This window comes from Xyrauchen texanus, chromosome 23 (genome assembly GCF_025860055.1).
Source record: "Xyrauchen texanus isolate HMW12.3.18 chromosome 23, RBS_HiC_50CHRs, whole genome shotgun sequence".
NCBI classification, from domain to species: Eukaryota; Metazoa; Chordata; class Actinopteri; order Cypriniformes; family Catostomidae; genus Xyrauchen; species Xyrauchen texanus.
This window is the reverse complement of record NC_068298.1, coordinates 37,404,191-37,418,907: the sequence shown is the minus strand read 5'-3', so window position 1 is coordinate 37,418,907 and position 14,717 is coordinate 37,404,191. Positions and strand designations below refer to the sequence as shown.

The window sequence follows — 14,717 nt, the reverse complement described above, 5'->3', positions numbered from 1 at the left end:
ACTTTGAATGATTCCAACTTTAGTGAAATGTTATTAGTCATGATATTGTTTGAGCAGCAGATTGAGTCATGCCACTCAAACCCATGCAGGACGGCACACAGCTCTATGTTATATGAGCTATGATAAACAAATGATCTTTTGGGTTTATTCATTGAACATACGAAATGCTAAATGTACACATCCTTTTCAGTCCTGTGGTTTTCAAACTTCATGCTTCAATGGAAAACATCCTTACAAATTATGCATTTTACAGTCACCATACAGTGCTACATTTAACTGGACAGTTTACTGCACTGAATCAAAAGGATCATGTGTAAATCAATCATTAATGTCTCTTAAAAAGACAACATTGACCACATTTGCAACCCATTGTACATCCATGAAGTGACACATTTAGAGATAGACTTTATTCTATCTCTAGGAATTGACTGGATTGTGAAAAGCAGTCTCTATATGACAGAACGTCAGAGGGGAAGAGCTGAAAAATGAGAGGGCTTGGTGACGTCATACAAAAAGGAAGGTTGTTTCAGAGACAGAGCAGGTCACTACATTTTGATAAAAAATTTGCAAGACAAAAATGTTTCTTCTTTGTTGACAATCACTGATGAATCATTCCCAATGTGTAAAAAAAGCATGTAATAAAGTAAATAAGGTGCATTTTGATTTCATGGATATTTCAAATCACTTTTGTGGTGGCTCTGAAATGTAAAAACAAAAAAAATTACAATCCAGATTTCAAAAAATCTAATTTTTAAAAGGAAATCAACCAAGTTTGGCCACAAGTCAATTGATTTAGTTGTGGCTTACCAGTACAGAGAGAATGTTTTTGATGTGTAACAAAGAGCCCATTATCGATTCTGTATTGGCTGTTTGCATCAAGTGTGTCTTATTTAAACAGAGATCTTATTAGCGCTATAAAGGAATAACTAATTCAACACTGGAGATACAAGAGTGTAACAGAGACTTGAAATGATTAGCTTCTAAATTTATTTATTAGGTATTAGATAAATACTATATTGAAAAGGGGACTCAAACAAGAAAATAAAGTTTAGTTCAAAGATATTAACGGTCCAATAGAATTGATTTTTACTTTTTTACTTCTACAAATCTGTGACACCAATGTGTAAGGTCAAAAGAAAGAGCGTGTATGTTGTTCATTACTGACAACATACACGCACATCTACCTGAAACTCATCTGTCCAGAAACATTTCTGTAAAATCATGCTACGAGTTTCAAACAGAAATCACAACACTGACCTTCGCTCTAGTGTCCTCTGAAGAGGAAAACGAAAGAGAGAAAGAGGAATAGAAGCATGTGAGAAGACACGGAAGCAGCAGGAGCATGAGAGAAAGAGAGGGGTGACATTAGTACATTGACCAGTGGACAAACATACTGCAGAAAGAGAAACATAAGAGAGAGAGGAAAAACAGTGCAGGAAATGGAGAAAGGGACAGATTTTCAAATTTAATGATCTGAAAACATAATATGTGTGTCTTGCAGCGTTGGGGAAGCTACTTCAAAACTTGCTTGTGAAGCTGTAAGCTACTCATAATGTAAAGTAGTTAAACCACAGTCAAGACACTCTTGTGACAACGTAGTTAGCTATTCAACAAGCTATTCAAAATGCAAGCTATTCAAAATATATTCTGATGAGGCATTCTATTGTGGAAAATTTAAAAGGAATAATTCACCCCAAAAAAACGAAAATTGTCTCATGATTTACTCACCCTCATGTCATGCCAGATGTGTATGGCTTTCTTTCATCTGCCGAACACAAATTAGTATTTTTAGAATTATGTTTCTGCTCTATTGGTCCATACAATGCAAGAGAATGTTGGCCAGAACTTTGAAGCTCAAAAAAGCACATAAAGGCAGCATAAAAGTAATCCATAATACTCCAGTGGTTTAATCCATGTCAGTTTTGGGTGGGAACGGACCATCATATAACACCTTTTTCAATATAAATCTTGACAGTATTCTCCTTGGCGATCATGATCTCAAGCTCGATTACACTTCCTATAGTGTAATCGAGCTTGAAATCATGATGTGCCTAGAGACTGAAATGGCAAGATTTACAGTGAAAAAACAAGTTACATTTTGGTCTTTTCTCACCCAAAACTGACTGGATCACTTCAGAAGACATGGATTTAACCACTGGAGTCATATGAATTTAGATAGTCGTATGGAGCCTTTGTGCTTTTTCTCTCTTCAAAGTTCTGGCCACCATTCACTTGCATTGAAATGATCTACAGAGTTGAAATATTCTTCTGAAACTCTTAATTTGAGTTCTGCAGATGAAAGAAAGTCATACACATCTGGGATGGCATGAGGGTGAGTAAATGATTTTTGACTGAACTATCCCTTATCCCATGCACTCTAGCCTTGACGCTACTGCAAATGTAGTGAAGTTAACAGCATCACGTCTCTGGTACCTTGTCGTACTGCGTCTGCAGTGTGTTATGCAGTGCTCTGGCCTTCTGGATCTCCTGGTTGAGTCTGTTGCTCTCCTGCTGATGTTGTCGCTCCAGAGTCTGTCTCTCTCTCTGCAGCTCCAACAGCTCCTACACAACACAACCAAGTCCAGAAAACATTATTTTTATTTAAATGGGATTTCCAAGCAAAAAGATTCCTCCAGTATTACCTAAACTGCTTTTGAATCAGAGCAACAGTTATGTTAGTGTTCCCAACATTCCAACCTTCGTGATTAATACATTTCTATGACTGGATTTTGTAAAAAAAAAAAATTAAAGAGAAATTTCACTGAAATTATCAGTTAACTACTTACTATTAACTGTTCTTGAACGTCTACATTCTTCCACCGATGAGCACAGAACAATCTACAAACACACATGTATGTACAGTGCAACCAGTGTAGACTGATTTGAGAACGAATGACTTTTGCGAGTAAGGTTCTTTTTAATTCATTTAAATGAATGTGAACATTGCAGGAAACACTGAATCACACACACACACACACACACACACACACACACACACACACGGTCTCACCCTCTGGTGATCTCTCTCCCCATCTTTCCTACGCTGTTCTGCATTACAGCGGCTGGTTTCAGCATTCTGCCTCTGACACTTCAATTCCTCCTGAAGCTGCTTTACTCTCTGCTCAGCTGCCTGAGCCTGCAAACACAATACACACACTAAATGCATACATAGAAAAATAAATATACATATACACACTGTATTAATATTATAATAATAAAACATGATACTCTAAAACAATTAGATAAACAAATTACATGTCCATAAAAGTACAACATTTCCATGCAGTTGCTCAATTACTGTGACTTCAAACTGCAATTATAACACCATTAGGAAAATGCAAGTATATCTAAATATTGTCATGGCAAGACATTTTATATGTCAACTATATCGTGTATGTTTTGGATAACTTGGATAATGGGTGTGAGTTCTGACTAAAATGTTGTCACAACAGTATTTTGTGTGAAAGTGTGTGCAAGCTTGAGACTCAGATGAAACACTGAGTCATGACAGTGAAAGTGTTAAGGCTAAAGAACATTTCTTTCACAGTTTTGTCTTTTCAATGTTTTGTTGCTGGAGTCTAGAGTAATATGGGCTCACCCGGTCGCTCTCCAGTGTGATACGGGTCTGTGCGCGGGTCAGTTGATCTTGAGTGAGTGTTAGACACTGTCCTTTACTGCTGATCTCTCTGTGAGTCTGAGCCAGACGAGACTCCACCTCCTTCAAATGCTCAGACTCCAGCTGAGCCTCACGCTGCAGTTCAGACATCCGTACATGCAGCTCTGAAAGAGAAATATTAAATTATTGAATACAACTCTAAAATTCTAAAAGGAATTCCTTGCACATATTAAATAAAATAGTTCATCGCATTAGACATACTGTAACATTTAGAACTCAAAGTTCCCTCCCCAGTCCACCCAGACCATTGACTGAATCATGATACTGTCATCACAATCACACGCCTTCACAATCTTTGTATTATTCCACTGCAATTAAAATAATGACAAAATAAAATCACAATTTATTGTGGAAAAAATAAAATCTCACTCAATACTGTAATGCAGAAAAAAATATTTTTTATGTAAATTGCAAAGTATTTCTACACCAAGGTATTAATTTTGTACTGCCTTTAATTCAAGCTGATTTTACTGTTAAAATCATTGCATTATTGTAATTTGTGCTGTAATGTGAGAATGTCAATTGTACTGGTACTTTGTTTATTTAACAACTTTATACTTTGATTTAACAATACCAGTCACCACATTAACATGCACTTCAGAAAACAGTTTATTGCATTGTTTTAACAAAAAGTGGCATTCTGAAACGTCATGTAAATGAGAACGCAATTTTCCTTGCACCATTTAAGTGGTTTAAGGGATGGTTCCTTTTCGAGGTGTGCTCGTGTGCGTGAACAGACCGGGTAACAAACATAAAGCCCAACAACATGTCAACACAGTGGAAAGAATTCATCATTTCTGGGAGTATAGTGAAATCAAAAATTGGTTTTATTGATTTATGAAATTATACTGGTATTAGTACCAACTGCTGAAATACTGTATACTGGTTTGGTATAGCAACAACCCTACTGTAATACAGAAAAAAGTATCGCATAACAGTAGTGAGGATATGGCAATCATTAGCTTTACTTAACTTTCTCTCCACTTCCCTGCTACATGGAGATCAGCAAAATAACAGGAGTACAGCCTGAATAAGGAAGCGATTCATAAAGTAACTTTTCCCTGTGTATGTGTGTGATTGTATATTTATCCCTTCAGGGCTTGCCGTAGAAAGTGTTAAGAAACACTTTGATAAACATACAGTTCCGTATGTGATTGCTCTGTTTTCTAAATCTTACTGTCAATTATCCTTATTTTAGTGTATGAATATCGCAGTCGCTTCGTGCCTGGTGTGGACAGACAGATTGCTTGTCGCTGGAATCTTTACACATCACATCTGGTTAGGACAAGGTGTCAGAGAGAGGTTTGGAATTGGTAATGATGAACTAAATTACAACTGTTTTTGGTTCCTTTAATTAAATCCTACCAGGAAAGAGTTAAATGTGAAAAATCAAAGAAAAAAATAAGAGAATATGGCCCCTTTCTGAATCACCTGTCACTGTTTAATACAGACCCCAGAGAGGAATTTACATTCCAGCGAAGTTTACATTTCTCATCCAGAAGCCATTTGCAGGGAGGGAAGAATCAGTTGTGATACTGTGGTGCTGAGCTGTAGAGAGGACACACAGTCAGCTGTGTCACCCTGATCACCTCATTGACGACTCATTGCACAAAAAGACAAATCAATGGAGAACTTGCAAAAACCTGATCTAACACATCACTCTCTTTCTCACACACACACACACACACACACACACACGCACACACACACGCACTCTCTCTGTTGGCAGCAGATAAAATAAATTCTGCTAAATCAGGCAGGAGAAAAGAACACCGTATGTGTGTCCCGATCACTCCTCTCTCTGTATATACAGTGCATCCGGAAAGCATTCACAGCACTTCACTTTTTCCTCATTTTGTTATGTAACAGCCTTATTCCAAAATGGATTAAATTCATTATTTTCCTTAACATTTACAAACAATACCCCATAATGACAACGTGAAAGTAGTTTGAAATCTTTGCAAATTTATAAAAAAATAAATAAATAAAATAAATAAATAAAATAAATAAATAAATAAATAATAATAAAAAAAAATAAAAAAAATCACATGTACATAAGTATTCACAGCCTTTGCCATGACACTCAAAATTGAGCTCAGGTGCATCCTGTTTCCACTGATCGACCTTGAGATGTTTCTACAACTTGATTGGACATGATTTGGAAAGGCACACACCTGTCTATATAAGGTCCCACAGTTAACAGTGCATGTCAGAGCACAAACCAAGCCATGAAGTCCAAGGAATTGTGTGTGGACATCCGAGACAGGATTGTATCGAGGCACAGATCTGGGGAATTTCTGCAGCATTGAAGGTCCCAATGAGCAGAGTGGCCTCCATGATCCGTAAATGGAAGTTTGGAACCACCAGGACTCTTCCTCGTTGGCCGCCCAGCCAAACTGAGTGATCGGGGGAGAAGGGCCTTAGTCAGGGAGGTCACCAAGAACCCGATGGTCAATCTGACAGAGCTCCACAGTTTCTCTGTGGAGAGAGAACCTTCCAGAAGAACAACCATCTCTGCAGCACTCCACCAATCAGGCCTATATGGTAGAGTGGCCATTCGGAAGCCACTCCTCAGTAAAAGGCACATGTCAGCCCATCTGGAATTTGCCAAAAGGCACCTGAAGGACTCTCAGACCATCAGAAACAAAATTCTCTGGTCTGATGAAACAAAGATTGAACTCTTTGGACTGAATGGGAAGCGTCATGTCTGGAGGAAACTAGGCACCGCTCATCACCTGGCCAATACCATCCCTAGAGTGAAGCATGGTGGTGGCAGCATCATGCTGTGGGGATGTTTTTCAGCGGCAGGAACTGGAAGACTAGTCAGGATTGAGGGAAAGATGAATGCAGCAATGTACAGAGACATCCTTGATGAAAACCTGCTCCAGAGCGCTCTGGACCTCAGACTGGGGCGAAGGTTCATCTTCCAACAGGACAACGACCCTAAGGACACAGCCAAGATAACAAAGGAGTGGCTACGGGACAACTCTGTGAATGTCCTTGAGTGGCCCAGCCAGAGCCCAGACTTGAACCCGATTAAACATCTCTGGAGAGATCTGAAAATGGCTGTGCACCGACGTTCCCCATCCAACCTGATGGAGCTTGAGAGGTCCTGCAAAGAAGAATGAGAGAAACTGCCCAAAAATAGGTGTGCCAAGTTTGTAGCATCATACTCAAAAAGACTTGATTGGTGCAAAGGTGCTTCAACAAAGTATTGAGCAAAGGCTGTGAATACTTATGTACATGTGATTTTCTTTCATTTTTATTTTTAATAAATTTGCAAAGAATTCAATCAAACTTCTTTCACATTGTCATTATGGGGAATTGTTTGTAGAATTTTGAGGAAAATAATGAATTTAATAAATTTTGGAATAAGGCTGTTACATAACAAAATTTGGAAAAAGTGAGGCGCTGGGAATACTTTCCAGATGCACTGTATCTCCCACAGAACCCTAATCCTCTCGTTCCAGGTGCGCCGATCTGAACCCAAGAGTTTACAGAAAACACCACACACAAATTCCCTATTCATTAAAGCACACAAACAAACAAAGAAATATGATCTTTTAGTGTTACCCAACCACTGTGCCGTGAAAGATTTTCAGGTGTGCTATGGAAAATGATAAAATTCCACAAAATAAATAAATGCATGAAAAAAATAATAATAATTCAGGGATCCAATCTCCTCACCTTTCTGAGAAATTTGCCTTTTGAAACCATAATCAGTCACTTACGTGATTGTGAAAAGCAATGATTAAATGTACAAAAGTGAGTGATATTTATATGCGTTAAGAGTCATCACATGACTCGTGTCAGCGCTGCAGAATACATTGAAGTCTATGAAGTGACGTCACTTTACACCAAAGTGTTTTTCACTTACATCTTTGCTTCACCAATAATGTCTTTGAGAGTACTAAGCAACAAGAAATATTTAAAAATGTCCAAATTTGTGAAGAGACATTAAATGTCTCATTTGTTTTCATGAAATATTATCTTATCGTTTACCAATATCAAAGACCCCAGTTATTGAATTAATATAAATCATAAAACATCCTTTTATTACAAGTCCCTTTATTACTTTCTGCTATCAAAGCAACTGCAAGCTTTTTTGCTCTCTTCCAAATACATGTTTTCAATGTTTATTGTGAACACCCCCTGCTTTTTTACATGGCAAACTCGTAAAATCGCCCCTCTGTGACACTTTCTGCAACTCTTGTCATGTGGAGGGCAATGTGGCGCTTGACGCTGGTGTTGAACGGAGTGTTGATGCCTCAACTGAACTCATGTGAAATGTGCTTTACAATGAAGAAAGAACATTATTGAAACTCAAAATGATTATTGTTTGTCTATTATTGTGGTCTTTTCTGATAAAAGTCATGCTCAGCAGTTTAAATAGGCTACTTTAGGAAAATTATACCATAGAACTGCTTTGTGTTTATAATTCTTATACAGAAGTCAGAAGATTTGTAGCCATGCAAGTTAATTAAAGAGAAGGACAACTCACTATTATTAGACTATTATTGTTGTCTCTTTGGATGAAAAATCATGCACAGACTGAAGGAAGACTACAGATCTGCTTTGTTCTTTTAATGTTTAAACACTATAAAGTCTCTTGATTGATTTGGTCATGAACGACTCAAAATGATTCACTGACTCACTCATAGCACATAGCACAAGCTCATTTGTCGCCATCCTAGTGACATTTCCAGAAGGTCACTGAACTAATCAGTTAAAAAAATTTAACAAATTTGAAAAACAAAAACAAGCCCTTCCAAAATACTCTTTATTTTGCAGCTAATTCTGCACAATTGTAAACTTGAATAAACTTGAATCACTAAAATAGCTAGAATGGAAGCTTATACATTCAAAATCAATATCCCCAGAAAAAATATTCATGGACCGGTGATTGTCTTACCTTTTTGGCCCTTCTGAGTTTGCATTCCTGCAAATCTACAAAGTAGAAAAGAAGCTAATTTGTTGTTTTTTCATTATCCACTTAGCGCTCTTGCCACCTGTGACCTCACTCAGTATAGCCTGCATATGTGACTTGTTTTTTTTTTTAATAGCTGAATTTCAAACATTACAAGTAAACACGCTACTAAGATGGACCAAAAACATGGACAAGTTCTTGAAAAGGAAAAACAATGACGATGTTTAGCCTATGTGGGATAGTGGTGTGCCGTAGAATTTGTAGTTGTAAAAAGTGTGCCGTGGCAGAAAAAAGGTTGGGAAACACTGTATTAATACTCAGAGAATTTTAAAATGTGTGGAAGAGACTTGTAAAGACTAGTAATAAAATGTGTAAAGAAATATCCAGGTTACATTTTACCCATAATCACAGAAAATAAAAAGTGTATTTTGCATAAATGAAAGGAACCACATATAGAGGACCATGGAGATTTTTTGGCTAATGTAATGTGGAACATCGCAGGACCATTTTTTGCAAGAAAGATTCATGTTTGTTAAGATGTTTTTGCATTGTGTGAGAATTTGACAATTAAGCACACTTTCCCCTCAAATTATCATTACCATAATGCGACCACTCATTTTACTTTTCTTGACCTCACCCTCAATGGTGATACTCATTTGACTATAATATAATTCGTTAAACAAACACTATCATGATGTGTATATATACACACTTTACAAATTAAATAAAAACAAATGACATTACCAGTTATGAGAATGAGAAATTCACACAATAAAATGGCATGGTATGATATTTTGGTTGAACTATCACTTTAAATTATCCTAACAATTTCTTAAATTTCCTTACTGCAAAATAAAATCTTTCTCGCTTTTGATTTTGGAATGAAATCTGACCTGGATCATTCTTCAACATTGTCCTAACTGTTACTACAAATCCTCATGGTTCTGCAAAAACAAATAGGCCTGAATGACTTTTAAATGTAAAGAAAGAGGTTCACACTCACTTCACAGAGCATCAAACATACAAAACTGGGTTCCTATCCTATGCTTACTGTGCAAGGTTATATTTTGTGCCTCCAGTACTGGGATTTGTATAACTGGAAACCTGTCGATACCCCTCACTAATGATCAGTCTGCTAACATAAATATAAACGTTAGTTACACATGTAACTGTGGTTCTGTGAATTCCTACTGACCGCCAGAGGCAGTATTAAACACTACTGGATTATCGCAGCGCCAGCCAGATAGGTCGAGAGAATATACCAACAAAGTCACATAGTGACGTATGCTGAGCCCTGGGGGTTATAAACCACAGCCGCTCCGCACTCTGCCTCGGTACGCCTTTCTCGCGCATTCCGAGTGACCAAGAACTCTGGCGGTCATCCGGAATTCACAGAACTACAGTTACATGTGTAACTAACATTCTGTTTCATTCCTACTGACCGCCAGAGGCAGTATTAAACACTACTGGATGACCCATACCAACATAGTCATGAGGAATGCCACTGGCCTGTTGAAAAATTAAGGCCGCTCCTGAAGAACTGCAGAACTCACAGCATGATGAGCAGCAACGTTGACCTTTTAAAAACTGGCAAACGTGCATGGGGAAGCCCAGGTAGCGGCAGTGCAGATGTCCGCTAACGAAACTCCTCTAAAAACAGCCCATGAAGATGAGATGGCCCTAGTGGAATGGCAAGTTAGCCCCCAGGGCAATGGTTGCCTTGCTGCCTTGTAAGCCAGTATAATAGTTTCCACTATCCAGTTTGACAACCTCTGCTTCGACACTGGAGCACCTTTCTTCACACCACCATAGCAGACAAATAACTGGTCTGACTGTCTAAATTGAGCAGTAGTGTCTACATAACGCTTCAAGGTGCGAACAGGACACAAAAGTTGAGCACTTGAATCAGACCCTGAAGAAGTCTGAAAAGAGGCCAGTTCAATGTGCTGGTTAATGAACTGAGGAAGAAGGACTTCTGGAAAAAAAGAAGGATTGGGTCGTAGGACCACCCCGGAGTCATCTGGCAACCAACGCAAGCACAATTCCCTAACAGACGTTTCGTTTCGCAGAAGCAATAGCCAACAAAAAGTCAGTCTTCAAGGTTAAACATTTCACGTCAATGCTTTGCAAGGGCTAAACTGGGATGAGCAAAGGAATGCAAGCACGAGTGGCAAATCCCACACGGGAAAGTGAGGATTCCGACCAAGCTTAAGACGGCGTGCACCCTTCAGAAAACTGCAGACAAGACTGTGAGATCCAAGAGAAGATCCACCAACTGGAACATGATATGCAGAAATGGCAGCGACATACACTTTCAACGTGGAAGCCGCTTTGCCCTCCTCCAGTAAATGTTATAGAAAACTTAAGATCCTCGGAATGTCACACGTTGCAGGATCGAGCCCTTGCTTCTCACACCATGCAGAAAAAAGCCTCATTCGGCCAGCATAGAGCTGTCGTGTGGAAAAAGCCCTAGCATTGGAGATTGTGTGAATAACCGCAGGATTACAATCCTCCAGAGAAGGATTTAACCCAATGGCCAGACCCAAAGCTGCAGGCGAGCTGGATCTGGGTGCCAGACGCTGGCCTCCAGTTGAGGGAGGAGGTCCTTCCTGGGGGGAAGCTTCCATGGATTGCCTGACAGAAGTCTTAGCAAGAAAGGAAATCATGGTCTGGCTGGCCATCGTGGTGCCATGAATAGTACTGTGCTTGCACAGGGAGATCCTGTGTAATGCCTCCCATAACAGAGGGATAGGTGGGAACGCATATAGTAGGCCATTCGTGAGCCAGTGCATCCTGGCCCAAGGGGCTGGACACTTCTGTCCTTGCGAACCCATAGACGACAGTGAGTGGTCATCTCCGAAGCAAAAAGATCTACCTCTGCTCTTCCAAATCGAAGCCAGATCTCCTGCACAACATCTGGATGAAGTCTCCATTCTCCTGGATGTACCAGATCCCTGGAAAGAGCATCCGCTGTCTGGTTGCATGCTCCTGAAATATGAGCTGCCCTCAGTGAAGCGAGTCGTGGCTGGCACCATGTCAGGATCTCGTGCGTAAGCTGTAGAGACCTGCGGGATTTCGTGCCGCCCTGGTGGTTTAGATGGAACACTGTTGAGGTATTGTCGGACCGAACGAGAACATGGCAGCCTGCCAGGACTGGCATGAAATACTTTAATGCCATGAACACTGCACGTAGTTCCAGAAGGTTGATATGTTCTGTTGTCTGGGTCGGTGTCCAGCGCCCGCAAATACCCCTCTGGTTCCATGTTGCCTCCCACCCTGTGAGGGAAGCATCGGTCGTGACAAACTCCCGTCGAGAGGGAACCACACCCAGGGGCACTCCTATCTTCAACAACTCCACCTGCCTCCACCACCTCAACGCCCGTAAGCAACGGTGAGAAATTACAATCAGTCGATGGCGATGTTTGGTGGGATCTAGTTGCAAACTGTTGTTCCACAACTGAAGTGGTCTGAGGTGGAGTAAACCTAGGGGAATCACCACTGTAGCAGCAGTTAACATCCCTATTAGTCGTAGGACTACCTGGTACTGTAAAGACACCCGGGCGAAAGCGAGCCAAGAGTTGTAGAATGTTCGTCACACGTTCTTGAGACAGGGAGGCAGACATTAGGCGAGAATTCAGGGTTATTCCTATGAACGTAGTGGTCTGTGTTGGATTCAGACAGCTCTTTTTCTCGTTCACAGAAAACCCCAACTTCTGCACATGTCTCAAAAGCAGTCTGGAGTCTTGCACAGTCTGCTGTTTTGTGGGGGAGCAAAGAAGCCAGTCGTCCAGATAAGGCATAATACGCATACCTCTCATCCAAAGAGGAGACAGAGCTGCGCTCACACACCTTGTGAAGACACGAGGAGCAAGGGAAAGACCGTCGTCCAGTGTTCATGTAGAACCTTGAACTGGTAGGCTTGATTCAGGAAACTGAAACGCAGAAACTTTCTGTGATGAACAGCAATTGGGATGTGAAAGTATGCATCTTTCAGGTCGACACTTACAAACCAAACGTCTGCTGCCACAGACCGAAGAACGTCGGCTGTGCGCAGCATTCGAAAAGGAAGGACCTTCAGGAACAAATTCAGATGCCTCAAATCGAGAATTGGGCAGAAACCACCGTCCTTCTTCGGAACAAGAAAATATGTTGAATAAAACCCCTCTTCCTGAACTAGGGGATGAACTTTTTCTATGGCTCCCTTCTGTAACAGTGAACGAATTTCCAGAGAGAGGGCCATTGAACAAACTGCATTTTTGACAACCGTAGGAACGATTCTTGAAAATCTGTGAGGCCGGCGTCGGAACCGTAGAGTATATCCCCTGCTCAGAGTCGTCAAAACCCAAGGGTCTGCGGTGTTGGTCCTCCAGTACTCTATCTGTTCTACTGAAAAATGATCGACCGCCGGCCTGTGTGTCTCAGGCTTTATGTGTGCGACTTCTAGTGGTCGCGGGGGGGCGCTGACGGGGTCCTCCTGGCAAATGTCGATGAGGTGGCTGAAAAACTGTAGCATTCTCAGTAGCCCGAGGCCTTTGACTGAGGTATAGCGTGCTGGCGGAAATATGGCTCCGGTGTGGCATAGCGATGTCGGGTCTGACCTGCTGGCATCCTAAAGGTAGGGTTGCGCTGTACCTGACGAGTGGCCTCAGACAGCTTTACCCTCTTTTCCAAAAGTTCCGAACATTAGGACCAAAAAGATGCCCGGGAACGAATGGAAGATCTCTCAAGGTTTTCTTGCAGTCCTCAGGTAGCCGTGCTTGGGCAAGCCACACTTGGCGGCGGGCTGCCAGAAGCGTGGCTGCAAGACTACCCAGCTCGCGGGTTACGTGACCCGTTGCCAAAAGAGCCGTTTGCAGAAACTGTGAAATTGAGGGATCAACATTTGCTGGTTCTAGCGTACTGGTAGCAGCAAGTAGTAACTGACAGATTGTGTTTTCTGCACGAGTTATGTAAGCAACAGACTTGTATGCCTGTTTCAGTAATGAATCTGTGCGACCACATTGCGCACTGGGATGTTGCACATTCCCTCGTAGAGCCTCGTCAGGAGACACCACCAAAGCTGCAACAGGCTGCTCTATTTCTGGAGCACGACTCACCCCGATGGAATCTGCTTCAGCCATAGATGCTAACGTCCGAGCAATCTTTGAGCGCCGTTTAGGCAGACCAGAACCAGTGAGGGCATTTGAAAACTCGGCCACAAAATCTTTACATGGTGGCATGGCAAAAGAAGTCGCAGCTGTGGCCTGCCTGAAAAAGACATTGGTTTGGGCAGATTGGACAGGTGACTCATCAAGTCCTAGACGAGCAAGAGCCATTCGAAGCACAGCCAAAGTATCATCAGAAGAGGGCTGGGCCTGTCCAGATGATTGGACTGACCCCCCACTCGACCCCTCCGCTGCTGGAAAACCAGCGAAAAGATCCTGATGTGATGGTTGCGCCGCAACATTCACAGCATTCCCATGATCATGAAAAAAATTGTCAGAAGCAATCGTAGAAAGCACATCCAAGTCAGAATGATGTGAAAAACGAGGGGAATCAAGCGACTCTTCCCCGGTTCCACGATTCAGAACATTCTCATCCTCCTGTGTCATCTTCACAGGTGTAGCAGATGTTACAGGCTGAAGCGAGTGCAGCAGGCGTTTCAGCTCCGCCATCTCTGAAGAAAGTACAGAAACCGCCTTAGAGTGTGAATTTTCCTCGACACGCGCATGTTCATCACTTCGCGATGTGGCCCTCCTCTTAGATGGAAGGGCCGCAGACGCCCTACGCTTCTGAGTGTGAGAAGGAGCTACATCCAACTGCCCGAGTTTCACCGTTGAATTGGGGTCTAACTCAGCAAGACGGGGCCGCCGTTCCGACATAGGTAAAAGACTGCAGTGCAGACAAGGGTCCGTGAGAGCCTCTCTCAGATGTTGAACAACCAAACACGACGGGCAGATGTCATGACCGTCGTCCGGGAGGAGATTATTAGGGCACAGCTTACAAGTCAGTGGGAAACCAGTGGCAATCGAGCTGTGAGCCATAGTTACTCGCTAATAACACCTTCAGATAGAACCGTAAGGTTTAATTCAAGCAGAATGATCGTAACGAAGCAGAATACAGGAAAAAAATTAT

The 14,717-nt window shown here is 41.4% G+C and overlaps 1 protein-coding gene across 3 annotated transcripts in view; it reads right to left on the bottom strand.

Annotated features, from left to right (window-relative positions):
• Positions 1-14,717, bottom strand: part of LOC127617354 (centromere protein F-like) — a 53,742-nt gene that overhangs the window by 22,102 nt on the left and 16,923 nt on the right. For 2 of the 3 annotated variants that reach the window (XM_052089355.1, XM_052089356.1), the window contains exons 7-9: positions 3,599-3,780; positions 3,011-3,136; positions 2,434-2,562 (exon numbers count right to left, since the gene is read on the bottom strand). In XM_052089355.1, coding sequence (XP_051945315.1) covers positions 2,434-2,562; positions 3,011-3,136; positions 3,599-3,780 — 437 coding nt within the window. Of the gene's footprint in view, positions 1-2,433; positions 2,563-2,786; positions 2,839-3,010; positions 3,137-3,598; positions 3,781-14,717 lie in introns of those variants that run through there. The other variant, XM_052089357.1, reaches the window with a different exon arrangement.